The 15,945-nt window shown below is 39.7% G+C and overlaps 1 protein-coding gene across 3 annotated transcripts in view; it reads right to left on the bottom strand.

Moving 5' to 3' along the window:
* Positions 1-15,945, bottom strand: part of TGFBR3 (transforming growth factor beta receptor 3) — a 110,956-nt gene that overhangs the window by 43,768 nt on the left and 51,243 nt on the right. For all 3 annotated transcript variants that reach the window (XM_064664746.1, XM_064664744.1, XM_064664745.1), the window contains exon 4: positions 6,678-6,815. In XM_064664746.1, coding sequence (XP_064520816.1) covers positions 6,678-6,815 — 138 coding nt within the window. The remainder of the gene's footprint in view (positions 1-6,677; positions 6,816-15,945) is intronic.

Below are 15,945 nucleotides of genomic sequence, written 5' to 3'. Positions count from 1 at the left end.
TTTCAAGCATGTATTTACCACTCTGTCATTTTTAGCCATCCCTACTGCTGACAGAATTCCTCCCCTCTTCTTCCAAGAATGTAAGAACCACCACTATATGTAGCCTGAGGTCCCCCTAATATTTCTGGGAGCAAACCCAGTTATACAGACTTTAGAAAAGTAGTATTTTGCAGTAGTTGAATCAGACCAGGAGACAGAATCTACAGGGAAAATTACTATTGCAAAAAGCACAGTAAGAGTTACATTTACTAAACACTGCTTTTAATTAGACACACAGTGATAATTTTCACATTTTTTCAAAAGGCAGGGAAATGGTGTGAGGAGGGGAGAGGAGCATATGAACTTTTCCAAGTGGAAAAGGGCAACTACAGGATTATTTCCAGCTCCTGAGTAGAACGATGAAGATTTATAAAAAATAACCCCATGATTCTACAGAAACGTAAACGTCCTTTTAAATTCCTCTTCACACTTCACACAACGCTAAAAATCTACTGGTTTTACGTGGAATAGTGAAAGGTCACTATTTATACCAAATTTATCACTAGTCATGTATTTCCTATCCTTCCTCACTCTTCTCCTAGCAGAGCGTTCTGTTCACATCTGGGTCTGTTTAACCAGTGATTGGAAATTTAGCCTCCTGATTTCCCGTTAAATACTAGGCACAGGAAAACAAATAGCACTTGTTTTTCAGTGAGTTTTGTCAGTCATCCAAATCTAGTACAAACCATAGAACAGCCTGTGGTTTGGTGGCAGTGACCCAAGATATGTGAACCATATTTTCATGAAGTGAAAGGAATAAACCAGCTATTGGCTGAAGTAATAAGAACATGGCTTTTTAATTCTTAAAAATACAGAAATTACTAATAATTAAAATCTTCATTTTAACACTTAGTCTTCTATAAAGACTTTATCTTCAAATCTCAAGCCAAGACCATGTGATCTGGTTTTCTATTTATCGTTACTGCTCTTGCTTTCTCCATTTTGCTAACTTAACACACACATTCAGTCCTATTAAAGAAGTTCTTGTGAGTAAGCTAATTTGCTTGCATAAGTGCTTTCTCATCCATAACTCTTACTCATTCAATTGCCTGAATAACTAAGAGAAAAAGCTGAAGCATTACTTCTTAAATCATATATTATATAAAATCACATATGTAGACATTTAAGGGGTTTTTGGATCTATTCTAACAGTGATTTCTGCCAGGAAATCACAAAGGATTGGGTCCTTTCTTTCATTGATTTAATTCTCACTATTTTAGCTTGCTGAGTAAAGACATTCCTAGGCTATAAAAGCAATTGAGAAAGCTACCAAATCTAAAGAAAAAAATTACTTGCTGAGTAGCACCTATAAAACCCTCTTTCTGTGAAGTTTCATAAAACTCCTGGTTTTCTGCCAAGACATGTTCGCAATAAACCGGCTTTAGGGAAGGAGAGAAATGATGACTTGATGGGAAGGAAGGAAATTATTTTGCTGTATGAAAACTTTAAAGTGGGGTGGTGGGAGAAGTCTGGTAATGTTTTCCTCCAAGACTGACCTGCAACAAGATCACAGGCAAAAGCATTTTCTACAGGTGTTGCCTAATTTATGTAAAATTGTGATCTGTCGTAATCTAACCAGCCTAGTCACCAGTGAAGATGTCCTTCAACTTCCTCTCCCACTCCCCCTTTACAATTTAATTTTGGCATTTATTCCCTGCTGAGGCAAAAATACTTAGCACAGTAGCTAAGTATTCCCCCTAGCTGAACTGAATGGAGCTCACCACCCATGTGCTACTCTTTAGAGCAATGAGCCCAGGAAGACCTGAACAAAAAATGCCTGTTCCCAAACTGTTGTATTTTTGTGACAGGTAAAAATATACGATCAGATTAATATGACTAGATGTACTGGTAATTGAAGTGATGATTTTCAATTACTTAGGTCAGGCAGAGTTCATGCACTAACCCATTTCAGGTATTTTTGGACTGAAATGCCATGATACTAAGGTATGTTTATTTTTAACACTGTGAGAATAAACTCAGGACTTACTTTACTAAAATTGCAATAATTTCCCAGCAACTTCTTCACCTGTCAATATAGAAACAACTCGTGCAGAGTCTGAAAATAAACCTGTCCATGCCAAATGTACTGCTAACATCACACTAGACAGTCACCATACATTCTTTTCTCTCTCTCTCTCGTAAACACACAGAGGAATTTTTGTCAGGTCTTTTCAAGAGGTCCAAATTTTTATTTAAGACTCTTCACTAGTGTTCCTTCTGATTTATAGATGAGGAAAGCACCTTGAGAAGCAAAATGACAACACAGGCAACAGACTAGTAAAGAGCAAGTTCCTTTAGCACCCATGCCCTGTCATGATGGCTTCCTCCAAAGTACTGTCACTCTGTAAGCATCACTGTGCTTCCATTCAGCACCATACTTCTGGAAATAAACTCTTCAAAACATGACATTCAAAAAATCAGGATGGTAACCAAACACAAACTTTGGTTTGTTTGGGACATGCTACTTAATTTTAATGTTAATTTATTCCACTGTGAGGTTTAGCCACCAGTAGACATTTCGTAAAAATGAAACCATGAGCTGTCTCCATGAAGATAAAGCATGTGACAAGTCACTGTGCTGAGAGAAACTATGTGCATTACATGATAAAAATAAGTGCAAAGCCACATGTATACACCAAATCTATATTTTTATACTGAAAAATGTTTATCAAGAAGGTATTTTGTGCTTCCCCCTATATTATAACCATACACACCCAAAGGCTGGATTTTCTCCCACATTCATTTTAAACTTCTTAACTTATGGAGAACCAGGCCCAAGGCAAAAAACCAAGCTTGAACTATGTGATAAGAAGTTAAACTCCAGCCTAACTCAGTAGTATTGTACTTTCCTAGTCTTTTGGATATGTGCTGACACAAGCTTTAAATCTTTTCATCCTTTCCTCTAAATAAAGCAATCTGGGACAGCTTAGCTTTAGTGGAAACTCAAACAATGAATTCACAGAGCAAAGGCAGCAGACCATCTTCCTTTTGAGGACATGAAAACACAGCCCTAAGCTCCAATACAATCATCCTTTAAGCTCAGTATGCCTTAGTTTCCCCTAATATGCTGTTAGTGGTACTAACAGCACTTCAGAGTGCTCCAGTTCATTATCTGCTCATACCCTGAAGCTATCTTTGTTAGAAATAACCTTTGAATTTTTAGTACAATTAACTTGTAATATTTATTTAGTTATTTATTCAAAACACATCTTCCTAGAACAGTTTAAGAACTTTATTATGATGCTTTACAAGGAAAAAATAGCTAGTATTAAAAAGAAATAAAGAGCTATGACTTCACTAATAGTTACGTGATCCTTTAACTACAAACTTTGACCCGGCTCTAGCAGTGTGGTCTTTATCAGCAGCAAGTCCCAGAAGTTGTCATTTAAAACAATACTTGCCTTTCTAACTAGGGCTCAGTCAATGAAACAAATTTAATTCATATTTTACATACAGTACATTAATAAAATTGTGAATGAATGTACTGTTTGGAAAGTCTGAAGGAAAAGCTGGAAAGTCAAAGAATATCCTGCCTGAGGCTTCCATAGAGACAGACACAATAGTTATGACACTCCTATGGTATGCATGCCACAGACTTCTGGTTTGAGCATAGAATTCACGGGCATTAGAAAAGGTTTTTCAAATTTAAAATCTTCTACGATTCACAATACTCCCGTTTTTTGGCTTGGCTACATATTTAAGGAGAATGAACAAGACAGAGCCAAGCAGTATTAAACAAGGGCCAGACTCTGCAGCCCTTGGAGCTGCTCTTTACCCTCCAGGTTCAATTCTTTGGAACTTACTGAAGGCTCTGGCACAGAGGCAGGGAGCCTCTCTGCTACTAGAGTAGAAGCAGAATGTCCCTTTGTCCCACAACTCACGTGAAACAAGAACCCTCGAATCAGCAAAGGGAAAAGCTCTTCTAGGACAGAGGCAGTCCCAGGGATTGGAAACAGGCATGGCACAACACAGGCAAACAGCTCTGTGGAAAACTGGAGCCCTTGATTTCTACTTGGCATACTGCACTCGTCTACAGGTGCAACTAGGGCTTCCTCAGCGTTTCCCATGTTTTCTGTGTGATTCTGTGCTCTTTTTGCAGAAAGCTTTTGGGAAATCAATGCATTTGTCCTTGTGAGCAGAGTGGAATTGTGGAATAGCAACAGATGATGACCACACAAAGTTGTTCACCCAGTAACCCTCATGGTTTACCATCCCAAGCTACCCTACCTACTCAAAAATTGGGTCATGAAAAGTGGGAAGGCTGATGAGTCCCTAATAAGAGACTGAAGTTAGCTTCTGCTTGCAGCAAAAATAGTGCCTTAAAGAGAAAACACAGAGAATGTAGTTTTGGAGGGAGAGGGACCACAGGGACTAAACTGGGAGAGGTAATGGTGGATCAGTACCCTGGCATTCTGCAATCTGATTCTTTGACCTCTTTATAAAAAAGAAAAATAGAAACCTTAACATGGTGGAAGGAAAAATACATAAATCATATGGCACTTAAGGAGATCCAAAATGGTTATGGAGAGCTATTCGGATGTTTAAATGTGATTAGGGATGGGTCAATACTGAGAGCCGGTTAACTCCTTGCAACAAATAGGTGAGCTCCCACATCTGCTCAGCAGCATTATCCCAGTGCCACTGCTGCATGCTGGCAGGATGCCATGAGGCACCACAACTTTCAGCCCTTACCATGACCAGCAGAGACTAAGATAGAGTATTGAGAGGAGGTATTTGAGTCCCACCAACACAGCAGCAAAGCTGTGGCATCTACCAGGTCCTGTCCCACCTGAGAAACAGTCACTCTTTCCTGCACCATTAGTGGCTAAGTTTACTGTGGCAATTCTTGAGTTCAGGTAACTTCTTGTTTGGCATGAATTCTGAGGGTTGCTGCTCACAGTTTCAAGCCTGTTTTTGTAACCAGAAGAGCCTGAAACAGTTTTCTGAAGCAAACACTTATCTAAGAGTACAGTTTTGGCAGTTAAAGCCTTAGGGACACATTCCTATTGTTCCTATGCCTTAATGCAGGTAGCTGAAGCCCTGCTGAGCCAAACCAAGCAAGCTCAGCATGATCACAGTCTGAACACCTGCGTAGTGCACTGAGCGGAAACGGATGGCTCTCAGCGGAGCACCTTTCCACTCCCAGAGCAAGGTAAGGGGAGAGGGAAAATCCTGGGTGAGGAGGAAGAACACAAACTAGCTGAATACAAGCTAGTTGATATGAGATGGGAGCGATGATGTAGTAATTGTAAGAGAAGATCAAAACTAAACTGAAAGTAGGTCCAAGATTTTATTAACTGATGGAAGATGCTGTTCTTTCGGCCCAGAGAGGAATGAGGACTCTTATCACACTGTTGTTCAGGACGTTGTTCCTCAGCTGTTTCCTGAGCAGACCTGAACTGTACTTGTTGCATTAAGGACATATGACAGGAATGGTCAACAAGAAGATAACAGTGAAGAGTCTCCAAAACAGTAATGAAAATCTTAAGACTATGAATACTTTAGAGTACAAACAAGCTCATGTTCTTTGCACCAATCAGCAACAAATTGTACTGGAAATAGGACAGAGTCCTTCAAAGTTCAAAATATCAAGGGTACTCTTTCTCTTGTACCTTGATGACAGGAAAAAGAAAAACAATCTCAGACAGCTTATGGTATCCACCAAGTGACAGACCTCTTGGTGCACTTAACAGTGTCACCACCACATTAGGTCAACTGAGAGAGCAGTGCCCCTTCCCAGTGCTGCAGCACTGCCCCTCTTCCTGTCCTGCTGATGCACAGTGACACCGTTACATTCCCACTGGGTACTGCAGAAACAGTCTTGCCTACCACTGTCAGCTGTGCTGGAGGAGAAAAATTAAGCCCTATAAGGATACAGCTAAATATAATCAAGTTTAGTTCTGCAATTAGAGTTGAATATAGTAAAAGCTGCAACTTTCATAAAGATGACTCATGATTAGACATGATGTCACACATGAAAAATTTAATCCAAACAACTTGTCTGTTTCACTACAAACAGCAAACTCGAATGTCCTGGCAAACTGTAAGGACATGATTTACAAATACTAGGTAATATTTGGATCTTACATTATAAGCATTGCTCCAGTCTTTCTGAGAAATAAAAATGATTTCATTCTGGGCTTAGCTTGGTCATTTCAATAGACCAAGCTTCACCAGAGACATAAGCTGTAACTGTACATATTGAGCTCAATATATACAAAGTTTTGTTTTGGTCACAGACCACACAACAAGTGTCCACCCTTAAAGTTTCTTGTTGCTTTGAGGTTTTTTGCATTACGATACTATTAGACTTCCAATCAGGACTGGCAATCTTGTAACCTCACAGCTTTTGAACTAAAATGGCTGTTAGTATTAACCACACAATGTGCAGATTCTGAAAAAGCAGTTTTGCTTTCTTTTCCTTGAATGCACATAACAAGTAATTGGCTACTTTTTCCAAACTGCTTTGCCCTACCACCTAACTGTTCCCCAGAGCCCTACAATGAAACTTGATCTACTGTTAACTTGTTTTTTTTTAATGTAAGCTTGAAAAACTTCCAAATGAATGCCATTAACTCCATGTCTTGTGCGACAAGTAGCTATGATAGAGAGCAGGCCAAAGGACTGTGTATACTTACGAAGAAAACTCTTCGGATTCCAGGTGCCAGTCTTTCTGTTTTTAGCTTCCAGACCAAAGGCAAAGGAGAGTTAAGAAGAAACACCAAAGGCTTCTGGTGAATATGCACTGATGAAATTGGATTCAAATGTAACGTGACCTACAGAGAAACACAGAAATATGTGAATACTTCCTGGAATTTGAAACAGCGAATCAAAAGTAATTTTTATATATATTATGACTTTTAGCATTCAGACCTCTTGACTCAAGACTGCAGACTAATCTACTTCCACAAAAATCAGTCAACAGAGCAGAGAGAATATAAAAGATGAAATAGTTAACATTTGTGCTCTGTGCTTGCAAAGCACTGCTAAAGTGTTTAAGAAAACCTTGGCAAATGTTGATGAAAAATAGCTTATGCAAAAGGTCAAACCACTAAGCTGAGAGTTGGAGAACAAGGAGATAAAACGAATTGCAAAGCAAACTCCGATTTCTGGTTTCTAGATGGTAGCCTACAAAGCTGGCTTAGAGTACAAAATCTTATCTGCTGATTCTATTAGGGGCATAAATCTAGCCTGCAAAACAAATAAAACTAAACAAACAAAAAACAGGAGGAAAAAATCCAGAAACACAAGGAAGCACTACACTAGTTCATGGAAGAAATTCCAAAATAAATTTTAACATACACTAGGGAAAGAAAATGCCTGTCTTCAGGGACTAGAAGGATATATAGGGTAAATGATCTCAAGAAAGTGGACATCACAAAAGTGAGGCAACCTGTTACAGGTGGCTCTGAAGCTACCAGTCTGTGGTTTCTGGAAGCCCCTCCTGCTCAGCTCCTTGTATGCTAGTGCTGCCCCTCTAGAAAGGGTCCCATGTTGGACAAAACCCTCACCAAATGCATGATAGAACAGCCTGTCAGTTTTTAGCATACAACAACTTGCAACTGATATCACAGTGTTTTTACAGCATCTAATAAGCTGTTTAAGCAGTGATTATTTAGCTTGATAGCTTAACCCACATTATAGGAAGTAACATTTAGTGTGCAATGGAGAGATGATCTACCACAGACTGAGCAGAGAAGCTGATGTCCCACAATAATGGGTGATAGGCAGATTCCCTGATAGACAACCACAGCTCTTTCTCAAAAAGGTATAGAGGGAGCAAACACGAACACAACCACCAATCTGAGTGGTGGCAAATAGAAATGAGCATACAGGTAATTCAGAATTAATTCTGTATCCTGCTAAAGAAGTTGAAAGGAGATCTGAGACCATGTCTAGTCAATTGCATGATTCTTCTATAATGGCAAGCAGACATCAGTTTACCATTAAACATAGATTCTTCTGGCAAACTAACTTCATGAAAGTTAAACACCAAATTGAAAATTAGGTACCCATTACTGCTGAAAATATTTCCAAAAGAACAAGTTAGGATGGTTTTTTTATTTTTTAATTTTCTTCATTTCCCCTTGAAAAGTTCACCATCACTGTAAAGCGAACGCCAAGACCTGGTCTCAGATCTGACAGACACCTGGAGGAGTCCACTACTCAAGAACTTGCAAAAAAGCTGGCAAACAGCTGGCTGTGCTCTCATGCCAATGAGAAAGCAGTTGCTTACATGTGCAGAATGACTGACTGTGTTGCTCATCCCCACAGTGGCACAGATACCAAATCCCACAGGCACATCTCTGGGGGCACCAAGGGCATCTCTGTCCTCCTCCTCTTTGTTAAGCGGATTAAAACTTGTTGGAAAACTGAATAAATCCGTATTTGTACTAAACCCAAGCTGCTTTAAAGAACAAGCATCTCTCCCCATCAGCAGCTGGGCAGTGACAGTGCTGCCTGCAGGAAGGCCAGGCACTGCCATTTTCTGCCCACCGCTGCCATCTTTGTCACCACTTGGCCTCTCCAGCAGAAGACCCAGTGGTGTTTATGCATTTCCAAAAGAAAACACTAAGTACCACAGATTACCACAAACCACATTTCTCTCCATTTTCTGCCTCTAAAGAATACAATACCTCATTTTTGGAAACTGGAGGGTGTTAGTGCTCTCAGTTCTAGTGGGAGTACAGAGACTTGAAATACCAAACAGGCATGTTTTTAGCTACAGAAACTGTTTTACGGTATCAGCTATAGAGCCAAAGTAATTCTGTTAGCTGAAAATAAGAGAGAAAGTGAAATTATTTGTTTTATAAGGCTCCTGCTTTGTCGTTCTGTCTAGAAATGGCAAGGTGAAAGGAAAACGTGTTTAGAACCACTATTAATTCACGACTATTAAAAAGCTTTTGTTAATTCTTGTGGGTTTTCAGCTGTAATCACTGTTAATTACTAATAAGCTGTTTAAACTATTAAATATAATTATCTTGTTCTGGGGTTATGTTTTCTTATAAAGCAATAAAAATACTGTAATCTCAGTTTACCAAAGTAGCTCCTCTTCCAGACTCACATCTGCCCTTTGTGTCCCCCTTTGGCACACACGCCTCCAAATAATACATGACCAACTTGTGAGGAATACAACAATTTAGACACAGATGAAATGTATAGATTAAAATTATTCTGAAAATCTTAAACCAAAACCTACTAATTCATTTTTAAAAAGCATGTAAGTCTGACTGGGACATGAAGAAGTTATGCCATTTTTGCTAGAATGCATTTTTCCACATACATAAAAAAAACAGAAAAAAAAAAGTCTTTAAGTTACCACGTTCACAGGTGCCCTGTCTATCAAATCTGTGCTGGCATTACTCAGTCAGCTGTATCTGTACATACCCATGCTGGTCACTTCTGGCTGCACAGAGTTCCTTTAAGGTCTCCAGCAGCTGCAAGGTTAAGGAGGCTGCAGAGGTTTCTGTCCCCAGAGATCACAGTTTCACGGAGGGCTGAGTATCACCACAGAAACCAACTACAAAAACAGTCTATGGGCTCCTGCCCCGTTACTCTGGTAAAGCAATTTGTACTACGTGAAAGGCAAGGACACAAATGCTGAAAACTGATCAAAGTAAATGCTGCTGTTAAAGTACCATTTTGTTTTGTTGACTTCAAGGCATCAAATCACAGGCTTTGTGTTTTGTTCTAAAAAGATGAAAGTTAAGTGCCAAGGATTTGTAAGGTTGAATTAACTATTCCATCATGAAGACCTTCAGATAAATTCATAGCACATTTTCCAAAACAGCCATTACAAATTTGTGCTAATAAGCCAGGACAAAATATGCTGTGTTGTATTGAATTACACTGCCTAGGCTTGGACAGCTGTTCTCTAAAAAAGAAGAAAAAGAAAAGAATTTTAACTCTCAGATCACATAAGCACATTTTCTGAATTACAAGTGGTGCACTAAAGATAGATTTATGACATCTTAACTCATTACTCTGCTGCAAAGATTAAATTAACTCATTCAAAGCAGGCAAAATTTAAAGCAGAATTTTGAAAATTTATACCTATCCTTGCTCTAAGTGTTCTCACTCTTTTTGTTAATACAATATTTATAGGACATAATTTATTCTGGTACTGTAACAGTCAAAGAAATTAATATGAAGAAACATAGCTTCACAGTTCACTCATGTCTAATAATCAATATAGGAGGTTTCGAATTTCCCCTGAAATTCAATGGAAAAATATAATGTTGATACATTGGCCATAACAGAATTCAGTCGAGGATTAATCCATGAATCCACCTCAAGTGGTGGGATCTAGTACTGCACCACTTTTCAGAAGTTTATCAATTACTCTGGGAAGGATCCTCTGGCCAATTTTTTTTATTTTTAAGATAAAAGTAAAGAAAAAAATCTTTTCTTTAGACAGAGACTGTGAATTCAAAATGGAACACTGTTTCTTCCTCACCTCTCACTGAATATTGTGTTATAGACGTGATAGCAAGCCAGCTATAGTAGATTACACTGCCCAGCTTTCAGGAGCCAACAGTTTCCAAGAGAGAGTTCGTTGATTTTTCCAAGAAACATAAAATACGTTCAAGTGGTGTTACTGTTTGAAGGTAGTTTTGATCAAACAGTTGCATATTTGCACTCTTAAATCAAATGAGCGTATAAGCACTTTCCTATAAGCACAGGAGACTGCTCCCTGCTTCCCTTCTGGGAAGATTCTCCAACGCACACTCTTTATTCATAGAAGGCAAGCACCAATTTTTCTGAAAACTCATCCCAGCAATGAGAAGGAAGATCTTCAAAACAGTATCAGAGAAACAACTAACTCCAGGAAAACTGCAGTGCCATTGAAAATAAGCCCTCATACCCACAGTTACTTTTTCTCCCACAGAACTCAACACTGTGCCCCCTTCACAGCCCTTGCCACAGACAAGCCATGCTTTCTTCTCTCTGCCAGGCGAGCACTAATGGACCTGCCCCTTTGGGAGAGAGCAGCAGGGCTGCAGTGCATAGGGCATGAGGGAAGAAAAGACCTTTTCTTTTTGCACTGCTGCCAGGATGAGGCATGACTCAGTCCCCAGGGAATGGGTCTGAGTCCCTGGTAGCATTCACCAGGTACATGGGGGACTGAAGTTTATTTCCAAGGCTCATGTAACACTGTAATTCTAAAATCAACCCTTTGTTTATTTTATCCTAAATATATGATTGCAAATGAATTGGCATTGCCTGGACCTTCTCGCCCACACAATACTGAGAGAATCTGATTGACTAAACAGCAGTTATAGCTCAGTTGTAAAAATCATGGGAAAGATTCACCCCTGGCATAATTCCACTGAAGCTACTGGCATTAAACCAGAGACTGATGTGGTCCCATACATTACTTCTTTAAAAAAAAGAATACTATTGCACAATCTGTTGACTGTTATGATCTACCACCCAGACGGGAAACCTCCAGTCAAAAAGTGGTAGGATGACTCCATCAAAAAGAAGACAAGAGAACAGAAAGGTTGATAAGGACTACCCAACTATGATCTATGGCCCATTGCACTTTTTTCATTAAGAAGTACTGTCAAAAACCTTTGACTGAAAAATGCTTGATATTTCCTTTTTTTTTTTCTCCCTATTTGTCCTGCAACAGGGGCTAAAGGTCAGGATGTGCTGTGCCAGACACAAAGAGCTTAAAAATCAAGTCCTGCAGCATGTGCACATGCTATTAACAAACTATTCTGAATAATGCATGATGTTCCCAGAGGCCTCTTTAAAATGAAGACACATTATTAATGATTCAGAGGAGAAATGCCAGCCCCAAAGCATGCGTTCAAAGGCAGAACTAAGCAAAGCTCCCTTCACCTTCAGTGAGGATGAAGCATCGCTACTGAATTTGGTACCTGTTGTACTCAGAGCCATTTTTAATTAAGATCTGAAGTTTACCATCAGAACCAGCTTGAAAACTGGCCTGCCCATCCACTGACACAGTGGCTGTACACAACAGCCAGATGAGAAAGAGTCCATTATTAGAATAAAAGCCTAAGAGTTTGCAGCATATGGAAAAAGTATCTGTAGCACCATGGTTCGGTCAATGGAAAGCCCACGTCTATCAGTGCAACACTGGGACTACTTGGCCCATTCTGCTTGTGACCTGAACTAAATGCTCAGGCTCCCAAAGATTTAAGTGAAATCATTTGTGCCATCTGCCCTTCTAGAAAGCAGCCAGGCTTCCCAGCACTTCAACCCTAAAAACATGATGTTTCTCTCAGCTTTGCATAAATCAGTAGATGTCAATACCATTCACATGCCATATAATGAATCCTGAGGGGACAGTCCTCCTTTTATACGGTTTGTGGGAAAATTTATTTTTGGCTTTAGATCTGTTTAAGGGCACACGATCCATTCCTGTGAGCCACAAGTACAGCATCTCCCTTACTGTTGTTAGTGACCTATTCAAAAAATGGTATCACATCAGACTAAGTTCTACTTTAACAATTAAGGTAAAAGACTCATGCAAAAATGAAACAACTTCCCTGATAATATTCTGTTCTGCACTTACATGTACATGTATTGCAGATATAAGCTTTTCTTTGGTTCATTGCCTGGGCTGCAAAGTTTAATTTTATACTCCTCTTCCCTTCTCCCATCCCTAGACTTCTACCAGATAGTTGTGTAACAGAGTGCCCAATGCCCTGAAAAGACAAGGCAGGTGGGGAGGGGGTTAACTACTGTGTTGGAGGATATACAAGTACATACTAGAAAGCAGCTCCTGTCCCAAAGGAAATGCTTCTTAAACTGACAGAAAAAAGGCAGATGACAAATTTCTGCCAGAACCATTTTCTTTAAATGCATTTGGGGCATTCTGAGCTAATCTACACGTGCTTTTCCAGGTAAGCACAAGTTTCCACTGCCTGTATTTTCAGCAAGTTAGATAGGTGCTAGCCACCCAGCCAGAAATTAGCTGCACTAGTGTATCACTACAGTAGATACATCTTGCCTCTCAACAGGTCTTGCTAGTCATGACACAGTGTCCTAAGAACATCATGGCACAACTGGAATCTGAATACAGAATTTCCAAATCTCAGGGTAAATCCTACATAGCTTGACACCATACTTTCCACTGTTTCACAAGCTGCAGGTGAGGAAGGGAAAGAGGCTGAGACAACAGGGCTTCAGAAAGCAAGAAAATATTACAATCGATCATGAAGAAGATGACAGACTGCAGGACAAAGGACATTTGAAAGCCCCCACATACAAAACAATTTGGTCCTCCCAGGTTTTGCAGCTAGACAACACAGAGCCAGATGACTGGGAAAAAGAAACATCATTCTAGGGTGTTTTTAAAGAAGCACTGTCACATAGGCAAAGTGCAAAATGCAAAGTTCACATCTTTATTGGACATGCTTGCTTTCCAAGCCAGAGCAAAGAACAGCATGTGTGCATGAGTCATAAAAAACAGACAACCCAGCAACAGCACCAGATTTAGGAAACAGTTTTGTTTACTTTATTGTCAGTAATCCACCAGCCCAAGCAAGAGTTGGTGCAAATGCGTGTCTGTAACACATATGTTCACAAACAGTATTAGAAATTAAATACAAAGGAAATTGGTTTCAGAAGATTAAAAGTAACTGTAACCAATGTTGTCTCTCTACTCCCCTGGGGCAGGTCTTCTGTCTTCACAAATTTTTTCTTATTTTCAAACTTCAAAAAGTAATCAGAACTTTTAGTCTCTGTACAAAACAAAACAATATTGGGGAAATATTTCAAATAATAAATTTTTGATACGGACTTCACAGAAAAAAATTACCCAAAACAACAAAAACCCTAAGGAACTAAATTTTCTATTTAATCAGGCCTAGTCATATAAGTAAGACTACTCATACCTCTATATAATTGCAGAATCAATACCATGAAATGTGACAAAATATTCCAGAAGACACTCGTGATGCTACCCAGTATTTTCTTGCACAATGACACCATTCTATGCGCTTCATATCTGCACTACCTTGCTGATTCTTGCTTGAAAGCAGGTTTACTGAAGAAAATACTGGCTTGCTTTCCAACTAAGTGAGAAAGAACCAACTGCATGTAGATTCAGGTGCATTTTCAGTGTTCAGTTTGCTTCATTGCAAGTATCGCTTGAAACCCAACTAGTGGACGAAAGAATGCACGTTCCAGTGCTCTGTTCTGAAGAGACACTTACAAAGCAAGTGCCACTGTGCAGAGTTCTCTGCAAAACCAATGTCATACAGAGTCACCTTACCAAAGAAAGCTCAAAACCCCATTTAAACATTCATACACACTAGCACATCATGCCCATGCAGAAGAAACGAACACTGTGCTTCCTTGAGAGATGATGGAAGAGTGAGCCAGAACTTCAAACCGTCTCCAGTGTAAGAGAATGTTGCTTATCTCCAGAAAGGTGACAACTTTTAATACTTTTCCCTCACTGATGACATTTGAGTCACTACCAAATATTACCTCTCATCTAGAAACACTACTGCCACCATTATGTCTATTACATACAGTGTGAGCTGCAATCATAATAAAAATATTTATTTTAAATTTCTATGGCAATTTTTAATGAGACAGTATCAGCTATGAACTACCAGTGATTCCTTCAAACTTTTTCAAGCAATTTAATTTTCAGATGCTTGTACCTCATGGTGGTGCTATTTTCGCATCTTCTCCTTTAAATAAAAAGTTATCCTACTGCAGAAGTACTCTGTTTTTCACAGGGAAAAGAAGAGACTCTGGTAGAGAAACACGAACTTAAGTGTTATCAAAAGCAAGATCTACATAAAAACACCCAACCAATTAAAACATTCGTTGTTCTTGTATCTTGCCACTGCATGGTTTGACTGTTTCAGCTGATACAGGAGCATGGTTGTCAGGCACGGCAACCTCCACACAACTTACGTTGGAAATTTTCCCCTATGCTGGGAGGCTGAAGGAGAAGGACTTCATTAATTCCAGCTTTTAGTTCAAACAGATGCTCTAGAGAACAACATAAACATGACCACTCATGACAAGCATTGCTCCAACATCTCACACACACACACACACACACACACATACAAGCCCAAGCTAGACTGGAACCTGACCATGGGGTCTGTGATATAAACAGACTCCTGGAAATGTCATCACTTCCTTAATTATCTTTTCTTGGGGAAAGTAACTACAGACAAAGCAGTAATTTATAAATACTTTAAGGCATGTCAGATAGAAGCTTTGAAGAAACTGGAGACCACAAATGTGAATCACAGTTTATGATCAAAAAGCAACATACTTCCATCCTCCTGAAAGAACGTGAGAGCCCATGTGTAGTGTGCTTACACACACAAGCCAGAGAGAGAGAGAGAGAGGAAGAAGAACAGCAGCAGCAGCCCCCACTTGCTCTCTGCAGTCCTGCAACAACACATCAGTACCTGTGGACACTTGCAGCAGAGGAAAGCAAGAGTCCAATTTTCAGCTTCCAACAGGACATTTTAAGCAAAACCAAAAACCGTCAGCAATCAGAAAACTCCTTTCGACATTTTTCCTTCCTTTCCGTTTGCCTTCTGTGGTAGGCCTTGGCATGGCTTCAGGCACCGCTCCACATAGCTCTCTGAACTGAGAACAGGGCTCACTTTCTGCACACAGCAAACAGTCCCATTTTTAAAAACAAAAAATACCAAGAGTTTGCACAGCACTTTCCAAGTCATGAGATGTCACTGCTGCCTCTTTAAGGGCAGACATGGATCAAGCCATGCTCCTGCAGGACACCCGGCTCTGTACAAACAGTCTCCTCTGGCCAACACAGCACTTCCTCTGGCAGTTCTGGTGGGCAGAACTTGAAATGATTGCCAAATCCAATGACCAACAAATCCTGAGCCGGCGAAAAACAACCCACAAGACTGCAGTCCAGACAAGCAAAATGAA

The sequence above is a fragment of the Pseudopipra pipra genome, chromosome 9 (genome assembly GCF_036250125.1).
Source record: "Pseudopipra pipra isolate bDixPip1 chromosome 9, bDixPip1.hap1, whole genome shotgun sequence".
In the NCBI taxonomy this organism is placed as follows: Eukaryota; Metazoa; Chordata; class Aves; order Passeriformes; family Pipridae; genus Pseudopipra; species Pseudopipra pipra.
The sequence above is the reverse complement of the archived record's forward strand: the minus strand, read 5'-3'. Positions and strand labels throughout refer to the sequence as shown.